The 20,698-nt window shown below is 39.9% G+C and overlaps 2 protein-coding genes across 5 annotated transcripts in view; both read right to left on the bottom strand.

Moving 5' to 3' along the window:
- The window catches only part of KIAA0319 (KIAA0319 ortholog), a 76,184-nt gene extending 74,810 nt beyond the window's left edge, over window positions 1-1,374 (bottom strand). Inside the window, exon 1 of one of the 3 annotated variants that reach the window (XM_086370027.1) lies at window positions 1,003-1,374. The gene's annotated coding sequence lies outside the window, so the exon portion shown is untranslated. The remainder of the gene's footprint in view (window positions 1-1,002) is intronic. The other 2 variants (XM_086370028.1, XM_086370026.1) reach the window with 2 other exon arrangements.
- Window positions 1,375-9,171: 7,797 nt separating this feature from the next.
- TDP2 (tyrosyl-DNA phosphodiesterase 2) lies at window positions 9,172-20,679 on the bottom strand. Of its 2 annotated transcripts, XM_086370021.1 has the most exons (7): window positions 20,355-20,679; window positions 20,185-20,270; window positions 16,206-16,385; window positions 15,373-15,464; window positions 13,538-13,656; window positions 12,040-12,210; window positions 9,172-10,228 (listed from the first exon to the last, which is right to left on the bottom strand). In XM_086370021.1, exons 1-7 carry the CDS (start codon window positions 20,517-20,519, stop codon window positions 9,947-9,949), a joined length of 1,095 nt encoding a protein of 364 aa, XP_086226147.1. In that variant the 5' UTR covers window positions 20,520-20,679; the 3' UTR covers window positions 9,172-9,946. The 2 variants fall into 2 exon arrangements, with proteins under 2 accessions (XP_086226147.1, XP_086226148.1); XM_086370022.1 differs by lacking the exon at window positions 12,040-12,210.
- Window positions 20,680-20,698: the final 19 nt, after the last annotated feature.

Raw genomic sequence — 20,698 nt, 5'->3', positions numbered from 1 at the left:
AAAATTATTGAAGCTCTCTTTTGACTGGTTTCATTGCATAGTGAGTTTGGCTGAATTATTTTTGTTATTCTGAAAGGAAATTAATTTCCTAAATTAGCATCTTAGATGGCAAAGGTGTGATGAATCTATCACCTGAGGTCCTAAAAAAGTCTTGATATATATTTGTAATTCTCTTTTTCAAATTTTTCAAATTCAAAGAGGAATTCAGCTTTCCATATGAAACAAAAGTCTACAGCTGAACTGATATTTCCAGTTTCCCTTGTCTATATGAAAAATCAGGTATAATAATAAGCACAAGATAAAATTTTACATTTGGCATAATTTCAGGAGTCTCCATGATTGTGGTCTTCTTGTAACGAACAATTTGAAACATCTGGACAATGAACATACATTTCAGGAATAAAGAAATAAACACTAACACTCCCTTCAAAATTTCTTGCTCTTTTGAGGGAGTTGTCTGAAATTGACTTTTTCTATTATTATCAAAGATATCATTCAATGTTTCTATTTAAGTACTGGAAAAAACACTAACATTTTACCCACAAACAAACATGTTTAGATGAGAAATCTAGCAACAAAAATGGATGAGTGTGTATATCATATTCTTTTCTCACTCCATATACTTAAGAGAAAGAATGATGGAAAGAATAATGACTTTCACAAACGAGGTTTATGCTCTTGATTAATAATATAGTGATGAATATCCATTCTGTAGAGGAAGTTCAAAGGGAAGGAAGAAAAAGCCATGAAAAGGTTTTTAGCTTCAAATTATGGTTAAGATACACAGACAAAATGAATTTAGCAAATGATAGTAAAGATCACATAAATAATACCAAACGAAGTTTAAAGAAAACCGATTCTACAGGACTAAGAAATGCAATTCACGAGATTGGGAAAAGATGCAAATTTTCTCGACTCCACCCTACTAAGAAACAATCAATCGGTGCAGCAATCAAGAATAAGCCCTTTCCTAGATGGCCAGAAGAACCTTAAGAAACTCACCTCCTAACTCAGGGCGTCTTGATTTTATTTTTCTTTGGCATAACCTGCCTACTTGCTGCCCTCTCTTCCCATTACTCGGCCAGAGGGTTGGGAAGGGGGATATTTTATCGAGGCGCTGCTGGCCAGGAGAGACTCTTGCCCAAACCGGAGACGGGATGAGGCTACTGCTGCGCTTGTACCTCCAGCAGTGACAGCGACTGTGGTCACCGCTTCTCTGCGCGAGGCCAGTCAGTCCCGCCGGGATTGGCACGGGTCTAGCCAAGATGCAACCAGGAAGGCCCCCGCCCGCCCCCGCTGCAGCTTCTGCTGGAGCTGGGATAGCGCGCGCCCGTGATTCAGCGCCTTTCTGCTGCGTGGTTACCACGGCGACGCGCGCGCACGCGCACACGTGCCCCCAGGGATGGGAGGGCAGCAGTCCTTACCCAGCTCTTGGCTCCCAGCTCGTGCTCCAAAAATGGGTACGCAAGCTACCCGGACTCCCACCCCGCAGGGGACCAAGCAGAAGGCTTTTGGGCAGCAGGGTGGTCTGCATTGCTCCACCTTTCCTTCACCAACCCCTCAGGCCACCTTGGTCCTAAATAGCCTGAGGAGATAAATACCTCTTCCAAATGCCCAGGCCAGGTTCAAGGGAGGCGTGACCACAGTAGTTGGGTCAAAGACCCTTTGCAAATGTCTCCCCCAAAGCAAAGTCACCCCAGATGCACACGTCCTACTCCTCCAGCGGGAGCCTCTTTAGGCTTCCCGCTGATTTTGAGCACGTGTTGCTTTCTAAAACGAGGATGGAAACCGGTGTTAGGAAGTATGGCATTATGGGAAGGTGATCATTTGACAATAGAACTCCTGTGTAAGATTATCCCTTGCATTTATAGTTTCCTTGTAAGAAAGATGCACACATCGAGGTGTGGCAATGTCAGATCAGATTAGATCAGTCGCTCAATCGTGTCCGACTCCTTGCGACCCCATGAATCCCAGCACACCAGGCTTCCCTGTCCATCACCAACTTCCGGAGTTCACTGAGACTCACGTCCATCGAGTCAGTGATGCCATCCAGCCATCTCATTCTCTGTCGTCCCCTTCTCCTCCTGCCCCCAATCCCTCCCAGCATCAGAGTCTTTTCCAATGAGTCAACTCTTCGCATGAGGTGGCCAAAGTACTGGAGTTTCAGCTTTAGCATCATTCCTTCCAAAGAAATCCCAGGGCTGATCTCCTTCAGAATGGACTGGTTGGATCTCCTTGCAGTCCAAGGGACTCTCAAGAGTCTTCTCCAACACCACAGTTCAAAAGCATCAATTCTTTGGCACTCAGCTTTCTTCACAGTCCAACTCTCACATCCATACATGACTACTGGAAAAACCATAGCCTTGACTAGACGAACCTTTGTTGGCAAAGTAATGTCTCCTCTGCTTTTGAATATGCTATCGAGGTTGGTCATAACTTTCCTTCCAAGGAGTAAGCATCTTTTAATTTCATGGCTGCAGTCACCATCTGCAGTGATTTTGGAGCCCAGAAAAATAAAGTCTGACACTGTTTCCACTGTTTCCCCATCTATTTCCCATGAAGTGGTGGGACCAGATGCCATGATCTTCATTTTCTGAATGCTGAGCTTTAAGCCAACTTTTTCACTCTCCACTTTCACTTTCATCAAGAGGCTTTTGAGTTCCTCTTCACTTTGTGCCATAAGGGTGGTGTCATCTGCATATCTGAGGTTATTGATATTTCTCCTGGCAATCTTGATTCCAGCTTGTGTTTCTTCCAGTCCAGCATTTCTCATGATGTACTCTGCATAGAAGTTAAATAAGCAGGGTGACAATATACAGCCTTGACATACTCCTTTTCCTATTTGGAACCAGTCTGTTGTTCCATGTCCAGTTCTAACTGTTGCTTGCTGACCTGCATACAAATTTCTCAAGAGGCAGATCAGGTGGTCTGGCATTCCCATCTCTTTCAGAATTTTCCACAGTTTATTGTGATCCACACAGTCAAAGGCTTTGGCATAGTCAATAAAGCAGAAATAGATGTTTTTCTGGAACTCTCTTGCTTTTTCCATGATCCAGCAGATGTTGGCAATTTGATCTCTGGTTCCTCCACCTTTTCTAAAACCAGCTTGAACATCAGGAAGTTCACGGTTCACATATTGCTGAAGCCTGGCTTGGAGAATTTTGAGCATTACTTTACTAGCATGTGAGATGAGTGCAATTGTGCGGTAGTTTGAGCATTCTTTGGCATTGCCTTTCTTTGGGATTGGAATGAACACTGACCTTTTCCAGTGCTGTGGCCACTGCTGAGTTTTCCAAATTTGCTGGCATATTGAGTGCAGCACTTTTACAGCATCATCTTTCAGGATTTGGAATAGCTCAACCGGAATTCCATCACCTCCACTAGCTTTGTTCATAGTGACGCTTTCTAAGGCCTACTTGACTTCACGTTCCAGGATGTCTGGCTCTAGGTCAGTTGTCACACCATCGTGATTATCTGGGTCGTGAAGATCTTTTTTGTACAGTTCTTCTGTGTATTCTTGCCATCTCTTCTTTTTTTAAATTTTATTTTATTTTTAAACTTTACAATATTGTATTAGTTTTGCCAAATATCGAAATGAATCTGCCACAGGTATACCTGTGTTCCCCATCCTGAACCCTCCTCCCTCCCCATACCCTCCCTCTGGGTCGTCCCAGTGCACCAGCCCCAAGCATCCAGTATCGTGCATCGAACCTGGACTGGCAACTCGTTTCATATATGATATTATACATGTTTCAATGCTATTCTCCCAAATCTCCCCACCCTCTCCCTCTCCCACAGAGTCGATAAGACTGATCTATACATCAGTGTCTCTTTTGCTGTCTCATACACAGGGTTATTGTTACCATCTTTCTAAATTCCATATATATGTGTTAGTATACTGTATTGGTGTTTTTCTTTCTGGCTTACTTCACTCTGTATAATAGGTTCCAGTTTCATCCATCTCATTAGAACTGATTCAAATGTATTCTTTTTAATGGCTGAGTAATACTCCATTGTGTATATGTACCACTGCTTTCTTATCCATTCATCTGCTGATGGGCATCTAGGTTGTTCCATGTCCTGGCTATTATAAACAGTGCTGCGATGAACACTGGGGTACACGTGTCTCTTTCCCTTCTGGTTTCCTCAGTGTGTATGCCCAGCAGTGGGATTGCTGGATCATAAGGCAGTTCTATTTCCAGTTTTTTAAGGAATCTCCACACTGTTCTCCATAGTGGCTGTACTAGTTTGCATTCCCACCAACAGTGAAGAGAGTTCCCTTTTCTCCACACCCTCTCCAGCATTTATTGCTTGTAGACTTATGGATCGCAGCCATTCTGACTGGCGTGAAATGGTACCTCATAGTGGTTTTGATTTGCATTTCTCTGATGAGTGATGTTGAGCATCTTTTAATGTGTTTGTTAGCCATCTGTATGTCTTCTTTGGAGAAATGTCTATTTAGTTCTTTGGCCCATTTTTTGATTGGGTCATTTATTTTTCTGGTGTTGAGCTGTAAGAGTTGCTTGTATATTTTTGAGATTAGTTGTTTGTCAGTTGCTTCATTTGCTATTATTTTCTCCCATTCTGAAGGCTGCCTTTTCACCTTGCTAATAGTTTCCTTTGTTGTGCAGAAGCTTTTAAGTTTAATTAGGTCCCATTTGTTTATTTTTGCTTTTATTTCCAATATTCTGGGAGGTGGGTCATAGAGGATCCTGCTGTGATGTATGTCGGAGAGTGTTTTGCCTTTGTTCTCCTCTAGGAGTTTTATAGTTTCTGGTCTTATGTTGAGATCTTTAATCCATTTTGAGTTTATTTTTGTGTATGGTGTTAGAAAGTGTTCTAGTTTCAGTCTTTTACAAGTGGTTGACCAGTTTTCCCAGCACCACTTGTTAAAGAGATTGTCTTTAATCCATTGTATATTCTTGCCTCCTTTGTCAAAGATAAGGTGTCCATATGTGCGTAGATTTATCTCTGGGCTTTCTATTTTGTTCCATTGATCAATATTTCTGTCTTTGTGCCAGTACCATACTGTCTTGATAACTGTGGCTTTGTAGTAGAGCCTGAAGTCAGGTAGGTTGATTCCTCCAGTTCCAGTCTTCTTTCTCAAGATGGCTTTGGCTATTCGAGGTTTTTTGTATTTCCATACAAATTGTGAAATTATTTGTTCTAGCTCTTTGAAGAATACCATTGATAGCTTGATAGGGATTGCATTGAATCTATAAATTGCTTTGGGTAATATACTCATTTTCACTATATTGATTCTTCCAATCCATGAACATGGTATATTTCTCCATCTAATAGTGTCCTCTTTGATTTCTTTCACCAGTGTTTTATAGTTTTCTATATATAGGTCTTTAGTTTCTTTAGGTAGATATATTCCTAAGTATTTTATTCTTTCCGTTGCAATGGTGAATGGAATTGTTTCCTTAATTTCTCTTTCAGTTTTCTCATTATTAGTGTGTAGGAATGCAAGGGATTTCTGTGTGTTGATTTTATATCCTGCAACTTTACTATAAGCCATCTCTTCTTAATATCTTCTGCTTCTGTTAGGCCCATACCATTTCTGTCCTTTATCGAGCCCATCTTTGCATGAAATGTTCCTTTGGTATCTCTGATTTTCTTGAAGAGATCTCTAGTCTTTCCCATTCTGTTGTTTTCCTCTATTTCTTTGCATTGATCGCTGAAGAAGGCTTTCTTATCTCTTCTTGCTATTCTTTGGAACTCTGCATTCAGATGCTTATATCTTTCCTTTTCTCCTTTGCTTTTCGCTTCTCTTCTTTTCACAGCTATTTGTAAGGCCTCCCCAGACAGCCATTTTGCTTTTTTGCATTTCTTTTCCATGGGGATGGTCTTGATCCCTGTCTCCTGTACAATGTCACGAATCTCATTCCATAGTTCATCAGGCACTCTATCTATCAGATCTAGGCCCTTAAATCTATTTCTCACTTCCACTGTATAATCATAAGGGATTTGATTTAGGTCATACCCGAATGGTCTAGTGGTTTTCCCTACTTTCTTCAATTTCAGTCTGAATTTGGCAATAAGGAGTTCATGGTCTGAGCCACAGTCAGCTCCTGGTCTTATTTTTGCTGACTGTATAGAGCTTCTCCATCTTTGGCTGCAAAGAATATAATCAATCTGATTTTGGTGTTGATCATCTGGTGATGTCCATGTATAGAGTCTTCTCTTGTGTTGTTGGAAGAGGGTGTTTGTTATGACCAGTGCATTTTCTTGGCAAAACTCTATTAGTCTTTGCCCTGCTTCATTCCGTATTCCAAGGCCAAATTTGCCTGTTACTCCAAGTGTTTCTTGACTTCCTATTTTTGCATTTCAGTCCCCTATAATGAAAAGGACATCTTTTTTGGGTTAATATAGGACCGAAATGGAGAAGGCAATGGCAACCCACTCCAGTACTCTTGCCTGGAAAATCCCATGGATGGAGGAGCCTCATAGGCTGCAGTCCATGGGGTCGCAGAGGCGGGCACGACTGAGCGACTTCACTTTCACTTTTCACTTTCATGCATTGGAGAAGGAAATGGCAACCCACGCCAGTGTTCTTGCCTGGAGAATCCCAGGGACGGAGGAACCTGGTGGGCTGCCGTCTATGGGGTCGCATAGAGTCGGACATGACTTTAGTGACTTAGCAGCAGCAGTAGCAGCAGGACCGAACATGAAGCCAGGGCACTGCTGAGGCCTTCTTTGTACATTCCCATGACTATTAAGTTTAGAGCAGTGCTATTGGAAGCAATGACTTTGGGAGAAATATTTCCTGTTAATTTTGCTTCTGGGTTAATCTGTACCTGTCCTCCCAGCCTGATCAACTGGTATTTCCACTCTTTAAGTCCTGAGTAGTTTTTGATGAACAATCCCCTTCTAGGCTATGCCCTTGGCTATGGCTGGGCCTTGAATGAGTTACTTGCTAAACCTTTCTTGTCAATTATAAAATACAGATGGTAATAGCATTTGTATAAGATGATTGTGGGGATTTGAGGAGTGCACAAAGAACAAAAACTATTCAGGACTGAAAGAGTGGAAACACCAATTGATCAGACTGGGAGGACAGGTACAGATTAACCCAGAAGTGAAATTAACAGGAAATATTTATGCCAAAGTCATGCAATAGCTGCAAAATGACATAACAACCTCCTCTTAGAATGAGTGCTTTCCTACCAGCCGCCCCTTTTTGCTTCACTATTTCTGTTAGCAACTAGTGATACCCCATTGCTGAATTCTCCTTCCCCCATGACAGCGCCCAATCCATAGTTAATCCCTGCTTCTCCCAACCTGCCTCTGAAAAAGAGTAACCCAACAGGACCAATCTGATTCCAAGACCCTCCTTCAAAGGAACCCAAACCTTACAAGACACTCCATCCTTTCTCTTCTTACAGTGGCATTCCATTGTACCCCCGAGTGCCCTTTCTCCCCACATCAAAAAATCTGATGTACTCAGACAATAAGGCTGTTCCCAGGAGTCTCTAGATAAAAATTAAGTAATTAATATATGGGCTTAAAAATCTTTACATATATGCTTACATATATATGTAAGTTTAGCCTAGACTTCTAAACTCAGAGTCATTACAATGAATATCTATTTTGATATATGTAATACATATAATCAGAGAACTTAGCTGGTGGCTTAGACAGTAAAGCATCTGCCTGCAATGCGGGAGACCTGGGTTCAATCCCTGGGTCAGGAAGACCCCCCTGGAGGAGGAAATGGCAACCCACTCCAGTACTCCTGCCTGGAAAATCCCATGGAGGAGCCTGGTAGGCTACAGTCCATGGGGTCGCAAAGGGTCAGACACGACTGAGCGACTTCACTTCACAATACATATAATATCTACTTTCATACTGAATTATGAAAATATTAGCTGCCTCTCTAAGACACAGATGAGAGGCCACTGCCATTTCTCTTCAGCATTTATTGTGCTCCTGCTACACGCCAGACACTATCATAAATACTAAAGATAAAATGATGTATTTTTAGTGCAGCTTTCCAGATTTACCTGATCTTTATATGCTGTTGGTTGGGACATTTGTTCTTACTGAACTGCACAATAAAGGAAAAGGACATACATTTTTTTGAAGGCGGGACCAACAGGTCTGCATGATTCAAGTACTTTCCCTATCAGTGGCAAAGATGCTGCTTACCACATTGATACCTAAGATTCTGAGTTGGAATTTCAACAAGACCGGAAATAAGGTACACAAAGCTACTATACTGAGAAAACCTGAGATTCAAAGTAAAAACTCAAACAGGGGCTCTGTAATAACCTAGAAGGGTGGGAATAGGCAGGAGGTGGGAGGGAGATTTAAGACGGAGGGGACGTATGTACACCTATGGTTAATTCATGTTGTTGTAGGACAGAAATCAAACCAATACTGTAAACCAATCAACCAAAAATTAATATTAAAAAAAGATACTGAGTAGTAGTAGTGTCTTTATTCTTGCATTAAGAACCATTGCCTATGGAAAGCAGATGAAAAGTAGTTTTATTGTTTTTTTAACTTCCAACTTGTTTCTTAGATTGTCACTATAAGCAGTAAATGGGAGGATATTTAACTTGGATGCTGAGTCATATTAAGGAAATGATATTCCTTTCCAGTTTTTAAAACAATTTGGTAATTATTTAATCTAATACACAGTACATTTTTTTTTAATATTTAGCCTGTCACTTATCCAGATTTTTTTTTTGGTAATATGAAGTGTGGTAGAGTTCTCCTAATTCTTCTTTCAAGTGAATAAGCAGTTTGTGCCCCAAACATCCTTTTCCCACAAAAATGAACTATAGCTTCCATAATATATGCTAAAAGATTAGCATTAATTCTCATTTTCTTAAATGATTAACATATACACCTCTTTTCCATTATGACAAACCATATGTATACATTCAGTGTGTCTTTTTTCAGGTGTTTTGCTTGTTAATTTTGACCCTCCTGATGAAAACAAGGTTCTGCCACTTCTCTTTCCAGTTATTTACCACCAGTTTTCCTCTCTGTATACTGAGGAAGTCAATATATTCTTGGTAATACTTGGCAGAGTGAGAAGTAATGTAGAAAGCTGCTTTCTTCCACACAAAGGTGAAGCTGCAGTAGCTGTGGAGCCAGAAGTAGGAAGCAGGTAATGATTTCAATTCCATCATGAGCACAAAAGCATGTTAAAACAAACTATAAATGAGCAAAATTCTTTATTTAGAGTATACTCTCTTATGGGGGAAAAAAAAATGTTTCCTTAAAGCAGAGAAGTGTTCCTTATTCACCTCCTGAATTTCTCTTTACACATTTTTCTCTTAGAAAAAAAGCCCAATGCCTCTGGAAAACTGACTTTAATCATTATCAAGCCTAACTTTGCCTCTGTTCGGCGACATAACTACAAACACAAGTTTTTTAAAGTTAAGGAATTTTAAATCATGAGTTCATTTCTAGCTTACCAATTAGGCACTGTTAACTGACAAAAAATCTGATGGACAATAACTATCAGATAATCTGGATTTATGAAATAGTATTAAGAGATCCAATCCCAAGGACCCTGTAATCTTTTTTTTTTTAAGACTTATTTAAAATATAACTATTTTGGTACCTGATTTTAAAAAGTAATCTAATATAAAGGCTAGTCCACAGACAAAATGTGGCCCTGCTTGAAATCCAGCCAGCAGCTACCAGCACTATTAAAAGCTCTGGTAGCCACTGTGACCTTGCATTAAGAAGCCTCATGTTTTCAACACAGGTATGCTTTAGTTTAAATGAACATTAAGATTTAGTTCTGAAATCTGAGGCCACAATACAAAAAATAAAATCACAGTAGTTTTTCCTTCTGTTACAATGATCCAGTTTATAATTCCTCCTTGTTAAACTACCTTTCCAGGACAGATAGAAATTATAATTGAAATTATAATCACAGAACAAAATCCTTTCAAACATTTAAAACTCATATTTGAAAAGCAGTTCACAATATTACATCTAAGGTGCACAGAAGACCCCAGTGATCACTGGGAAATCTACCACAGTCCAGTTTTTCCAGCCCAAGCAGGTCCAAACTTTGGGGAATAATGTGGCCACCTTCTGCTGCAGCTCTAAAAAATATTCGATCAAAACGAAGTTTACAATTAGCAGCTATTCCAAGATTAGAGTTCATTTGTGTATCCCATGTATACTGGCAATGCTTAGGTTTGCCCAAAAACTCCCAGACATCCAAAATGTTGTTGGGTAAACCACCACATTTGGTAACCTGAAAAGAAAAACAAAGAACTCTTTTCAGTCTTTTTTCCCTTAAGTTAAAAAGGCCTTTACCATGACTGCATCTAAGTACAATTTTTCCAATCAGAATGCCCCAGATTATTTGCTGATGCACAAATGCAAAACTGGGTACAACTAGATATTTTATAAAAGTATTTTACTGCATGATAATAAGTAGGTAATAAAGATATCAAGAGAGCCAGAGAGGTCTGAAATTTGCCCTTTCTCTTCTGACATAAATAAATTCCTAATTTTGGGTATCAGATAAAACCCAGGAGACTGAAAACCTATGGCCTCAGTTATTGTTATTAGTAGTTTTTAAAAAATGAATGTAAGTGTAGAGAGGGCAAAACTGTTACTCTAAGCTATAAATTTAGATGTATACCATTTTATACGATCTAATAATGTCAAATATCTGCAGTTTTATTTGAAATTTACTAACAACATTAAGTTTTCCTCCCATTCACTCTAGGATTTAAAAGAAACTTTTATTGTGGTAAAGTATACATAAAATGTATGACTTTAACACTACAGTTCTATGGCATAGGGTTCCAATTTCTCCACATTTCTGCCAACACTTGTTATTTTCTTTTTTTTTTTTAAATAATAGTCATGCTAATGACTGTGAAGTGGTATCTCATCATGGTTTTGATTTGCATTTTTCTCATGACCAATGATATTAAACATCTTTTCAAGTACTTATTGGCCATTTGTATGTCTTCTTTGGAGAAATATCTTAATCTTTTGCCTTTTTAACTTTTTATTTTGTATTGGGATTTGGCCGGTTAACAATGTGATAGTTTCGGGTGAACAGAGACGGGATTCAGCCATACATATACATGTATCCATTTTCCCCCAAACTCGCCTCCCATCCAGGCTGCCACATAACACTGAGTAGAATTCCATGTGCATTTTACCCATTTTTTAATGAGGTTTTTTTTAAAACTGTAGGAGGTCTTTGTATATTTTGAATATCAATCACTCATCAGATATATGACTTGGAAATATTTTCTATCATTCCATGGGTTGTCTTTCACGCCACTGATACTATACTTTAATGCACAAAAGTTAATTCTGATTAAGTCTACCTTATCTATTTTTTCTTTTGTTCTCTGTGCTTTTGGTATCATATCTAAGAAATCACTGCCAAATCCAATGTTATGAAGGTTAAAAAAAAAAGGTTTTTAAAATCTCAGTAGGAAGAGTTAGGGAAAACTAGGCTGGTTCAATCTTTGTTCTTCTCACCTTGCAACTAGAGAAACTGAAACTAAAGCGACCTTTGCTAAACTCTTCTAATATTATTTTCTCTACACCCCTCTTTTTAATCAATATATATTGTTTTGTGTTGTCCTTTTCATATGCAATATATATATATTTCACTAATAAAGTAACAGCCTCTTCTGCCTCTGCCTTCCCTGTGCAAGGCAAATAGTACAGTCTAAATAATTATTCACTGAACTGCATCTGCAAGGCCACTTACAAATAATGAACAAATGAAGGTCCTAGTTTTAATAGCTTTAGTCAAAAGACACGTAGGGGACTTCCCTGGTGGTCCAGTGGCGAAGACTCTGCGCTCCCAATGCAGGAGACCCCTGTGTGATCCCTGGTCAGGGAACTAGATCCCACATGCCTCAACTAAGAGTTTGCATGCTGCAACTAAAGACCCCACATGCCACAACGAAGATTCACTGCAGCCACGAACAAAATTTAAAAAAAAAAAAAAAACAAAAAAACACAAGAAATCTAAAGGAATTTCCACAGCAATAAACTGCCCATAAACACTGAACTGACTTCATCACTCACTTCTTGATCCCTGAGATTCGTATCTCCAGCAAATATAACTGTAGCTGATCCTGGAGCCTCTTGCATTTTCTCTAAAACCATTTTCAACTGATTCATTCGTTCCTTAGCGTGCCCTCTGGTGCTTTCTAAATGAGAAGTCATAAGGCAAAGTTCATTTCCTGACACACTCGCCTGCAACAAGATAAATAAATGATGAGAGCTGAGAAAATGATCCACTATTAACACTGAACTTTGTTACTAGAATCAGTAATTATTCAATTGGTTGGTTACATATTAAGATTTATTAAAGTGAAACTGTATCATTAGCACTGGGCTTATCTCTAAAAGGTCAAAGAAGACTCCCAAAGAATACTGAGCAAGTATCCACTAATACTGCAAGACCTAACCCCAATGTCCACTCCACTGTGAGCCCTTTCCCAATGTCCCAGGTCTCGGTGGCTCCCTCTTCTATCCTCCTACAGCACACTGTAGACTGTTCATGAGGTCCCGCAGATTAAATTGCAGCACAATTACCTCTCTCCTACAAAGCTGTTGAATCATTTCAAAGCAAAGAAGGCTCTTTTATTTTCTACTATAGTATCGAGAGCTGGGCACATAGGTAATTCCAAATAATGTCAGTTAAATGATGAATGAATGAATGAGAATCACATACCATTTACAATGAAGATACCAACAATGTAAGACCTGTCAATATTTCAACTAATTGCCCGCAGAATCAAGTCCAAATTCTTTCATACTGGGCATTCATGATCTCTTATCATCTGGATTCAACCTACTTTACTAGCCTCTCATCACACTACCCCTCTTTGTACTCTCTACACTCAACTGAATAGATGCTCATTTCGAGCTATACATGCCCTCTTTCATATAAACATACTCTGCTATTGGCAATTTATACAAGTTTGCTCATGGTGGTTCTGCCACCAGCACTGTTCTTAATGTCTATATTTTACATATTTTTCAGGGCCCAATTCAAATACAACTTCCCTCATGAAACCGTCACTAAACAATGCGGCTGAAAGTCATCTCTTCTTTCTCTAAGCTTTCAAGGCACATGATTACAGCTCTCCTACAGCATTTATGCCTTTCCTTTGTTTTAGTTACTATACATATAATCTCTCCCCTGCTAATATGGGAATTCTATGAGAGCAAGACCTATTTGACTAATTTTTGAAAGACTCACAGAACGCAACACAGTACCAATTACAGTGCATTTAATTTAAAAAAAAACTAGAAAGCAAATGTGGAATGTTAGCAAACTCATATATTAAGAAAATATCAATGAATCAAGGATCTTATTTTTGCTAATTTGTTTATATTTGAAATGTGTCTAAAAATTTAATTTATAAAGTTCTTTAAGACTATTTAAAAGAATCTGTAAGTGAGGAGTAAATATTTCTCTAAATACAATGTTTTATTTTTTTTAAAGCCATCATCAGGGAGCTGTGAAAAAATTAGTTCATTCTTCTTTTTAAGTCAATTAAAAAAAATTACTTACATGAACACACAAAAGGTTTCTCATCATTTGCGTATTTGGAAAAGGAATAATTTCTTGGCTTTTAAACTTCACTCTCGATTTCTTCAACATTATAGCTGTGAAATATCCTTCTTCACGACCTTCAGGTATTTGTGGAAAAGAATGTAGGCTGAGAGGTCAGGGGTATTTGCAGTTTACCCCAAGTTCCCCTACTAAAAATCCTATTTTAACAAACAGGTACAGATTTTAAATGGATCTACATGTTAAGAGTAAACTATTACTTCAGAATAGTTGAAGATGGCCAACCAAGTCCCGACATAATTGAAGTATGGAAGAAATACAAAAATGTAGCTGGAAATATGAAGAAATACAAAAATAAAAATGAATTTACATAAATGCCCCAAACAGTTAAAAGTGCTAATACCAAATATAAAAATCTGAAAAAATTTTGAAAGGCAAGAGTATGAGACAAATTGAGGCAACTTGATAGGAAGTTACTTTTAACTCTGAAAGCACCAGAAAAATCACAGTAAGTGAATAAAAAATTTAGAAAGTAAAAACTTGCAAGAAGAAAAGAGAACAGAAGTGGAGGGGCAGTGAATAAAAGCTTCCAAGTTTTTCAGAAAACAAAGCAGATGGAGAAGGGGTGACTGGTTTATCAGAATAGAGGGAAACCAGGAAAAGAAGAAAAGGGACAGATGGGAGGAAGAGCTGGAGAGGGAGGGGCAGGGAGGAGGGCAGCAGACTAGGAAGACAGCAGCTGGGCAACGCAGCCTAAGGAAAGGAGGAGGGAGACGGAGGGAGGGATGGAGAGAGAGAAAAAAGAGTTTTCTAGAACCGAAGGTTATGAACCTCCAGATTGAAAAGTCCTACAAAGTGTTAAGCATAATAAATGACAAATACACTGGATTTAGAAAGAAGAGGCTCAAAGTTTCCTGAACAGGAATTAGAATGGCATCAGACTTAAGATCATCAATAATGGAAACCAGAAAATACTGAAATCAGGCTTTCAAAATTCTGCAGGAAAATGACTTTCTACCCAGAAATCTACGTCCAGTTAAACTATCAAAGAACTCTGAGGATAAAATACTGGCACATGCAAACAGGATGGGATTCAACACTTCACTCCCCTCTGCTACTTCTTAGGAAGTCACTAGAGGAATGTGCTCCAACAAAATGAGGAAGTAAGGCAAGAAGGGACAAAGCGTGGGATTCAGAAAACAAGATAACAGAACACAGGCAAAAGGAATCCCCAAGAGAATGCAGAAAAGTTGTCCCACAAAAAGAGAGAAAGACAAAGAGAATTCTCCCTTCAGCAATTCCGGATTAAAAAGTAAATCAAAATTGAAATCATATACTAGGCAAAAGTGAAAGTCAAAGAAAACATGAGATTTAGCCAAAAATCATGAAATGAAGCCAAAGTGGTACACTAAATGCACTTAAATAAAAACAAAATAGATGAAAAGTCAAAAACTTAAATATTAAGAGCAAAAAGGTAGAAAAAGAACAAAAATAAATAAAAAGAAATTGGTAAAGACTCTTTGAAAAACATAACCACAATGAGATCATCACACCTGAACATTTTCTAACAATCTGATTTCACCAAAAAGCTAATCCATGCCTTAAATTTTGGCAATTTACATTTTTCTGAAAAATCATCCATTTTAACCTCTTCTTCACATATATAACATCTTCTCCTATGATTTTTTTAGTATCAGAGAGTGTGACTTCTTTTTCTCAAGCTTACTTTATTTGTGCTTTCCCCCGCTATGTTCCAATTGTTTAACTTTGATTTATCTCTCTCCTTGACTTGTTTTTCAAAAAAAAGACAAGTTAAATAACAGAAAAATTGTTACCTGTAATAATCTTGTAACTACTTGCTTTCTTCTTTAGGTAGGCATAATATGGGGGAATGACTTCCTGTAGAAATATCACATCAGGGCTGTACCTAATTAAACACATCAATTCATGATAAGTACCCGTACCAGGTATACCATTTGCAGCTACCTATTAGGAAAATATTACAGCATAAAAGAAACACAGAATTATAGTCCTCTAGGACACCTACTATTTGATGTTTACATTGATCTTTGATAACTATAAAATGAGAAAGATCTGTGTTACTTAACACATAATACTGTAAAGGTCAAATTAAAAAAAAACAACATATATATGACAACCCTTTAAAGTCAGAAGAACTGGAATCACTGACAGTAGACACCCAGTAATATTAAGAGCTTCCAATTGTCTTATACTCTAATAGATGCCTGAAGAGTTGTCTCTTTCTGTCCTCTTGAAACAGTTATTATCCATGATGAAGAAAATGGAGCTCCGAGCTCCAGAGAATTGAAGTGGCTCTCAAGTGGTTCCACAAGGTCACAGAGCCAGTGTGTGGATCAGATTCGGATCACACTGGCAATTTTCTTTTCACAGTAATAATTATATAACAAATTTAGTAAGTAAAACAGTACCAGAAGGCTTCAAACAAAAGTTAGTGTTCCCTCTGAACCCCAACCCACCGTCCTGCTCCCAGAGGCAATCACTCCTGATTCTTTCTGATATTTCCTCTGAGAGCTGGACTTTGAAGTTAGGACCAATTGCAAAGCCCATAACCTTGATCTACTACCCTCCTTGTAGGCAGGTAAGACACATTATCACACTATCATGAAACAGATGTAATAATACTTACAAAGTTAAATAGGAACACACCCCTCGAGCCCTCTCTAGGAGATTGTTCATGTCCAATCCATCAATATTCCAGGTAATAAAAGAGAATACACTGCCATCTTCTTGCTGAACACTTTTATCTTCAGATGTGCTGGTTTTAGAACTAATGGAATCATTTGTTTCTTCCTTGGTTAGGTCAACACTGGCAAGAGCAGAATGAAACACAACTCTGCAAATAATCTAGAAACTGATTAACTTAAAAATCATTTTTCAAATCTTTGTAGCCCTCATTTTACAGGTAAGTAAAATTCTCTTGCTGAAATTGTATTTACGTTATTTTTATTGCAATTCATGATCAATTTTGGATTTCACATTTATTCTTAGTCTTCCTCATTGCGAAGTTGGGCAGGGGTAAGTACATTTTAAGAGTCCTAAGACTATCTGCCTATGGAAGACCAAGAGTCTGATGACTACAGAAAACTAGATTCTGTGTTATGCAAAAGTCTGCTCACTTAGAACCAACTTGATATCCCTCAATGATATAGGTCATTAAAATAACTTTATAGACTACAACCCCAAATTAGATTGAGTACGTAAGATTTCCACATTTACTTGGATTCATTTTAAACCATATTTGAAATATGGTTTCACTGTGCCAGATAAGGAACGGCTACAATTCTGCTATTTGCCTCACTGAGAGGTGAAGTCCAATGAACATCCTTCTCCTTGAATCTGGGCTTCAGTGACTTACTTGATCAACAGAACACAGTGAAAAGGATATTCTTGGATTTCTGAGGCTTGGACATTAGAAGCCTTGCAGCTTTCACTCCAGTCTTTTGGAACCTCTGTCCAAGAACCTTGAGCTCTCACAAGAGCAGTCTGACTGCTCTGTGACTGCCATGCTGGAGAGACCACATGTGTGGCTTCCAGTCCTCAGGCCAGCCTGACCCCACCTCTCCCATCAAGGCTTCGACATTTGAGTGGAGGGACAAACATTACTAAAAGGTGACTCCTAAACATTTATAAAATACACACAAATTTAAGAACTAGGGTTTTGTATTTATAATTTTAATGTATTTAATGCCAGTATTTTAACTTCTTTTAGAAAATTGTTTTTTATTTTATGGCCTTGCCACGCAGCTGGCAGGATCTTAGCTCCCCAATTAAGGACTGAACCCCAGCAACAGCAGTGAAAGCTCCAAGTCTTAACCACCGGACCACCAGGGAACTCCTCTCCTATTTTTCGTTTTAATCGAAATATAATTAACCAGGATTGGGGACGAATCCATATCAGGTGCCTCCTGATGTAATGCACTGAGGACGACACCCTATCACTTCTGTGCCACACAGTATAATGTATATAAACATCATACCAGTTTCAGGTACACAATATAATGATTCAATATTTGTATACACTGCAAAATGCTCGCCACTCTAAGTTAACTATAAACTTTCTTTGGAAATAATTTCAGACTTTCAGAAAACAGTAAAAAGAATTCTATTCACCTTTCATACAAATAAACGTTAACATTTTACTTATTTAACATTTACCTGCTTTACTTGTTATTCAGAAATATTTGCATAAGTATTTTGAATGCACTGATCCCCTGGAGAAGGAAAGGGCAATCCATTCCCTATTTTTGCCTGGAGAAGCCCATGGACAGAGAAGCCCGCGGGCTACAGTCCATGGGGTCAAAAAGAGTTGGACATGACTGAGTGAGCAAACACACACACCTAAAGATAAGGACATACATATATACCGGACATGACTGAGTGCTCAAACACACACACCTAAAGATAAGGACATACATATATACCCTAGTACAATTATAAGAAAAGTAACAAAGGAGGAAGAAAAAGGTTCTAGGCAGAGGTAATAAATACCTTTATAACAGCTGAAAGGCAAGAAAAAAAAGACCCACTGGAGAAAAGTTGGACATGTCTAGAATATGAAGTCAAGTGGGCCTATGAACAAAGCTAGCTGAGGAGATGGAATTCCAGTTGACCTATTTCAAATCCTAAAAGATGATGCTGTGAAAGTGCTGCACTCAATATGCCAGCAAATCTGGGAAACCCAGCAGTGACCACAGGACTGGAAAAGGTCAGTTTTCATCCCAATCCCAAAGAAGGGCAATGCCAAAGAATGCTCAAACTACCACACAATTGCACTCATCTCACAGGATAGCAAAGTAATGCTCAAAATTCTCCAAGCCAGGCTTCAACAGTACGTGAACCATGAACTTCCAGATGTTCATGCTGGATTTAGAAAAGGCAGAGGAATCAGAGATAAAATTGCCAACATCTGTTGGATCATAGAAAAAGCTAGAGAATTCCAGAAAAACATCTACTTAAGCTTTACTGACTACACCAAAGCCTTTGACTGTGTGGATCACAACAAACTGGAAAATTCTTCAAGAGATGGGAATACCAGACCACCTTACCTGCCTCCTGAGAAATCTGTATGCAGGTCAAGAAGCAACAGTTAGAACTGGACATAGAACAACAGACTGGTTCCAAATTGGGAAAGGAGCACGTCAAGGCTGCATATTGTCACCCTGCTTATTTAACTTATATGCAGAGTACATCATGAGAATGCTGGGCTGGATGAAGCACAAGCTGGAATCAAGACTGTCGGGAGAAATATCAATAACCTCAGATGACACCACCCTTATGGCAGAAAGTGAAGAGGCACAGAAGAGCCTCTTGATGAAGGTAAAAGAGGAGAGTGAAAAAGCTGGCTTAAAACTCAACATTTAAAAAACTAAGACCATGGCATCCAGTCCCATCACTTCATGGTAAATAGATGGGGAAACAATGGAAACAGTGACAGACTATTTTCTTGGGCTCCAAAATCACAGCACATGGTGACTGCAGTCACGAAAATAAAAGATGCTTGCCCCTTGGAAGAAAAGCTATAACCAACCAAAACAGCATATTAAAATGCAGAGACATTGCTTTGCCGACAAGGTCTGTCTAGTCAAAGCTATGGTTTTCCCAGTAGTCATGTATGGATGAGAGAGTTGGACCATAAAGAAAGTTGAGCGCCTAAGAACTGATGCTTTTGAACTGTGGTGTTGGAGAAGACTCTTGAGAGTCCCTTGGACTGAAAGGAGATCCAACCAGTTAATCCTAAAGGAAATCAGTGCTGAATATTCATTGGAAGGACTGATGCTAAAGCTGAAACTCCAATACTTTGGCCACGTAATAAGAAGAAATGACTCACTGGAAAAGACTGACGCTGGGAAAGATTGAAGGCAGGAGGAGAAGGGGACGACAGAGGATGAGATGGTTGGATGGCATCACCGACTGGACGGACATGAGTTTGAACAAGCTCCGGGAGATGGTGATGAACAGGGAAGCCTGGTGTGCTGCAGTCCATGGGGTCGCAGAGTTGGACACGACTGAGCGACTGAACCGACTGACTGACATGCCTGGAAGTTTTGTGGGGTAGGAAAGAGAGCGTGACAAGAGACGAACCCAGAAAGAACAGGCAGTGGTCAAACCGTGGGGAAACCTGTAAGGCACACAGACTTTAAGAGCAGAAGTGCAGGAATTGGGGAGGGAGCACTGGAATAACAGAGGCGGATGTGCATTTTATAAAAACCATTATCCTGGCCGGCCAGCAGAGAGTAAACAAACAACAGGACGCAAGGAGACCACCAAGCTACCATTCTTTAGTAGAGGATTTTGTGTCTCATCCATTTCGAAACGCTCGCTTACGTATTCCCTACACCTGGAGTAAAAAATTACATTTCTGGTATTTCTCCCTCGGACTCCAAAGTACATCCGAAGTGACACAGCCTGGACTTCTCGGGAGAAGCGTGAGCCCCGCGGCTGGGGCAGATCTCATCTCCACCAACCCTTCTTCTCCGGCTACTCAGACCCGAGGCCCGTCTCTGCGCAGACCCGCCGCCTAACTCGATGGCAGGTCCCGCATGCCCAACGCAACCTGGTACCCGACCGCCTCCGCCCGAACGGGTCCCCGGCCCGTCGTCACTCACCAGGACCCGGGCTCAGAGACGGACTCGGGACGGCTTTCTGAAGCGCTCTCCTCCACGGCCGGCTCGAAGTAGGAGTTCAGCGCTCTCTGCAAAAAAAAAACACAGGGATGGGAGGTACGCCTACATCACCAAAGTGAAGAGCCGGCAAGAGAGAAGTAGCGAAAGCTTACTTCCATCTCCCAGTCGTTCTCGGCCAGGTAGCACTGAGCCACAGCGGCGTCACAACTCGCGACCGAAGCAAACTCCACACACATGAGTTTCCGCTTCTTAACCTCGGGCTCCCCCTCCTCTAGCTCCGCCTCCGGCCCAGCCTCCGGACCGCTGTTCCGCTCCATCGGTTCCCCGCAAGTTCACTGCACCTTGAACCTGGCCCGGAGTTGGTGGGGTGGGTGGTGGAAAGGGCGGGGACGGTCAGGCGCCAGACTCTGCACAGGCGCCCAGCGCCCGCGGTGCTAGCCTATCAACCACCGGCGGGGAAATAAACGCTCACCTCTCGGAAGACCGTAGAGCGCAT

This window comes from Bos grunniens, chromosome 23, assembly GCF_055505025.1.
Source record: "Bos grunniens cultivar Pamir isolate PY7600 chromosome 23, Bosgru_T2T1.0, whole genome shotgun sequence".
Lineage (NCBI taxonomy): Eukaryota > Metazoa > Chordata > Mammalia > Artiodactyla > Bovidae > Bos > Bos grunniens.
Note: the sequence above shows the minus strand (reverse complement) of the source record. Positions and strands in the feature narration are given on the sequence as shown.

Coding starts and splice junctions, on each gene's coding strand:
- TDP2 (XM_086370021.1), bottom strand. CDS start 20,519: ATGGAGCGGAACAGCGGTCCGGAGGCTGGGCCGGAGGCGGAGCTAGAG. Junction 20,271..20,354: donor AGAACGACTGGGAGATGGAA/GTAAGCTTTCGC, acceptor TTTTTTTTGCAG/AGAGCGCTGAACTCCTACTT. Junction 13,657..15,372: donor TAGTTACAAGATTATTACAG/GTAACAATTTTT, acceptor AAATACCTGAAG/GTCGTGAAGAAGGATATTTC.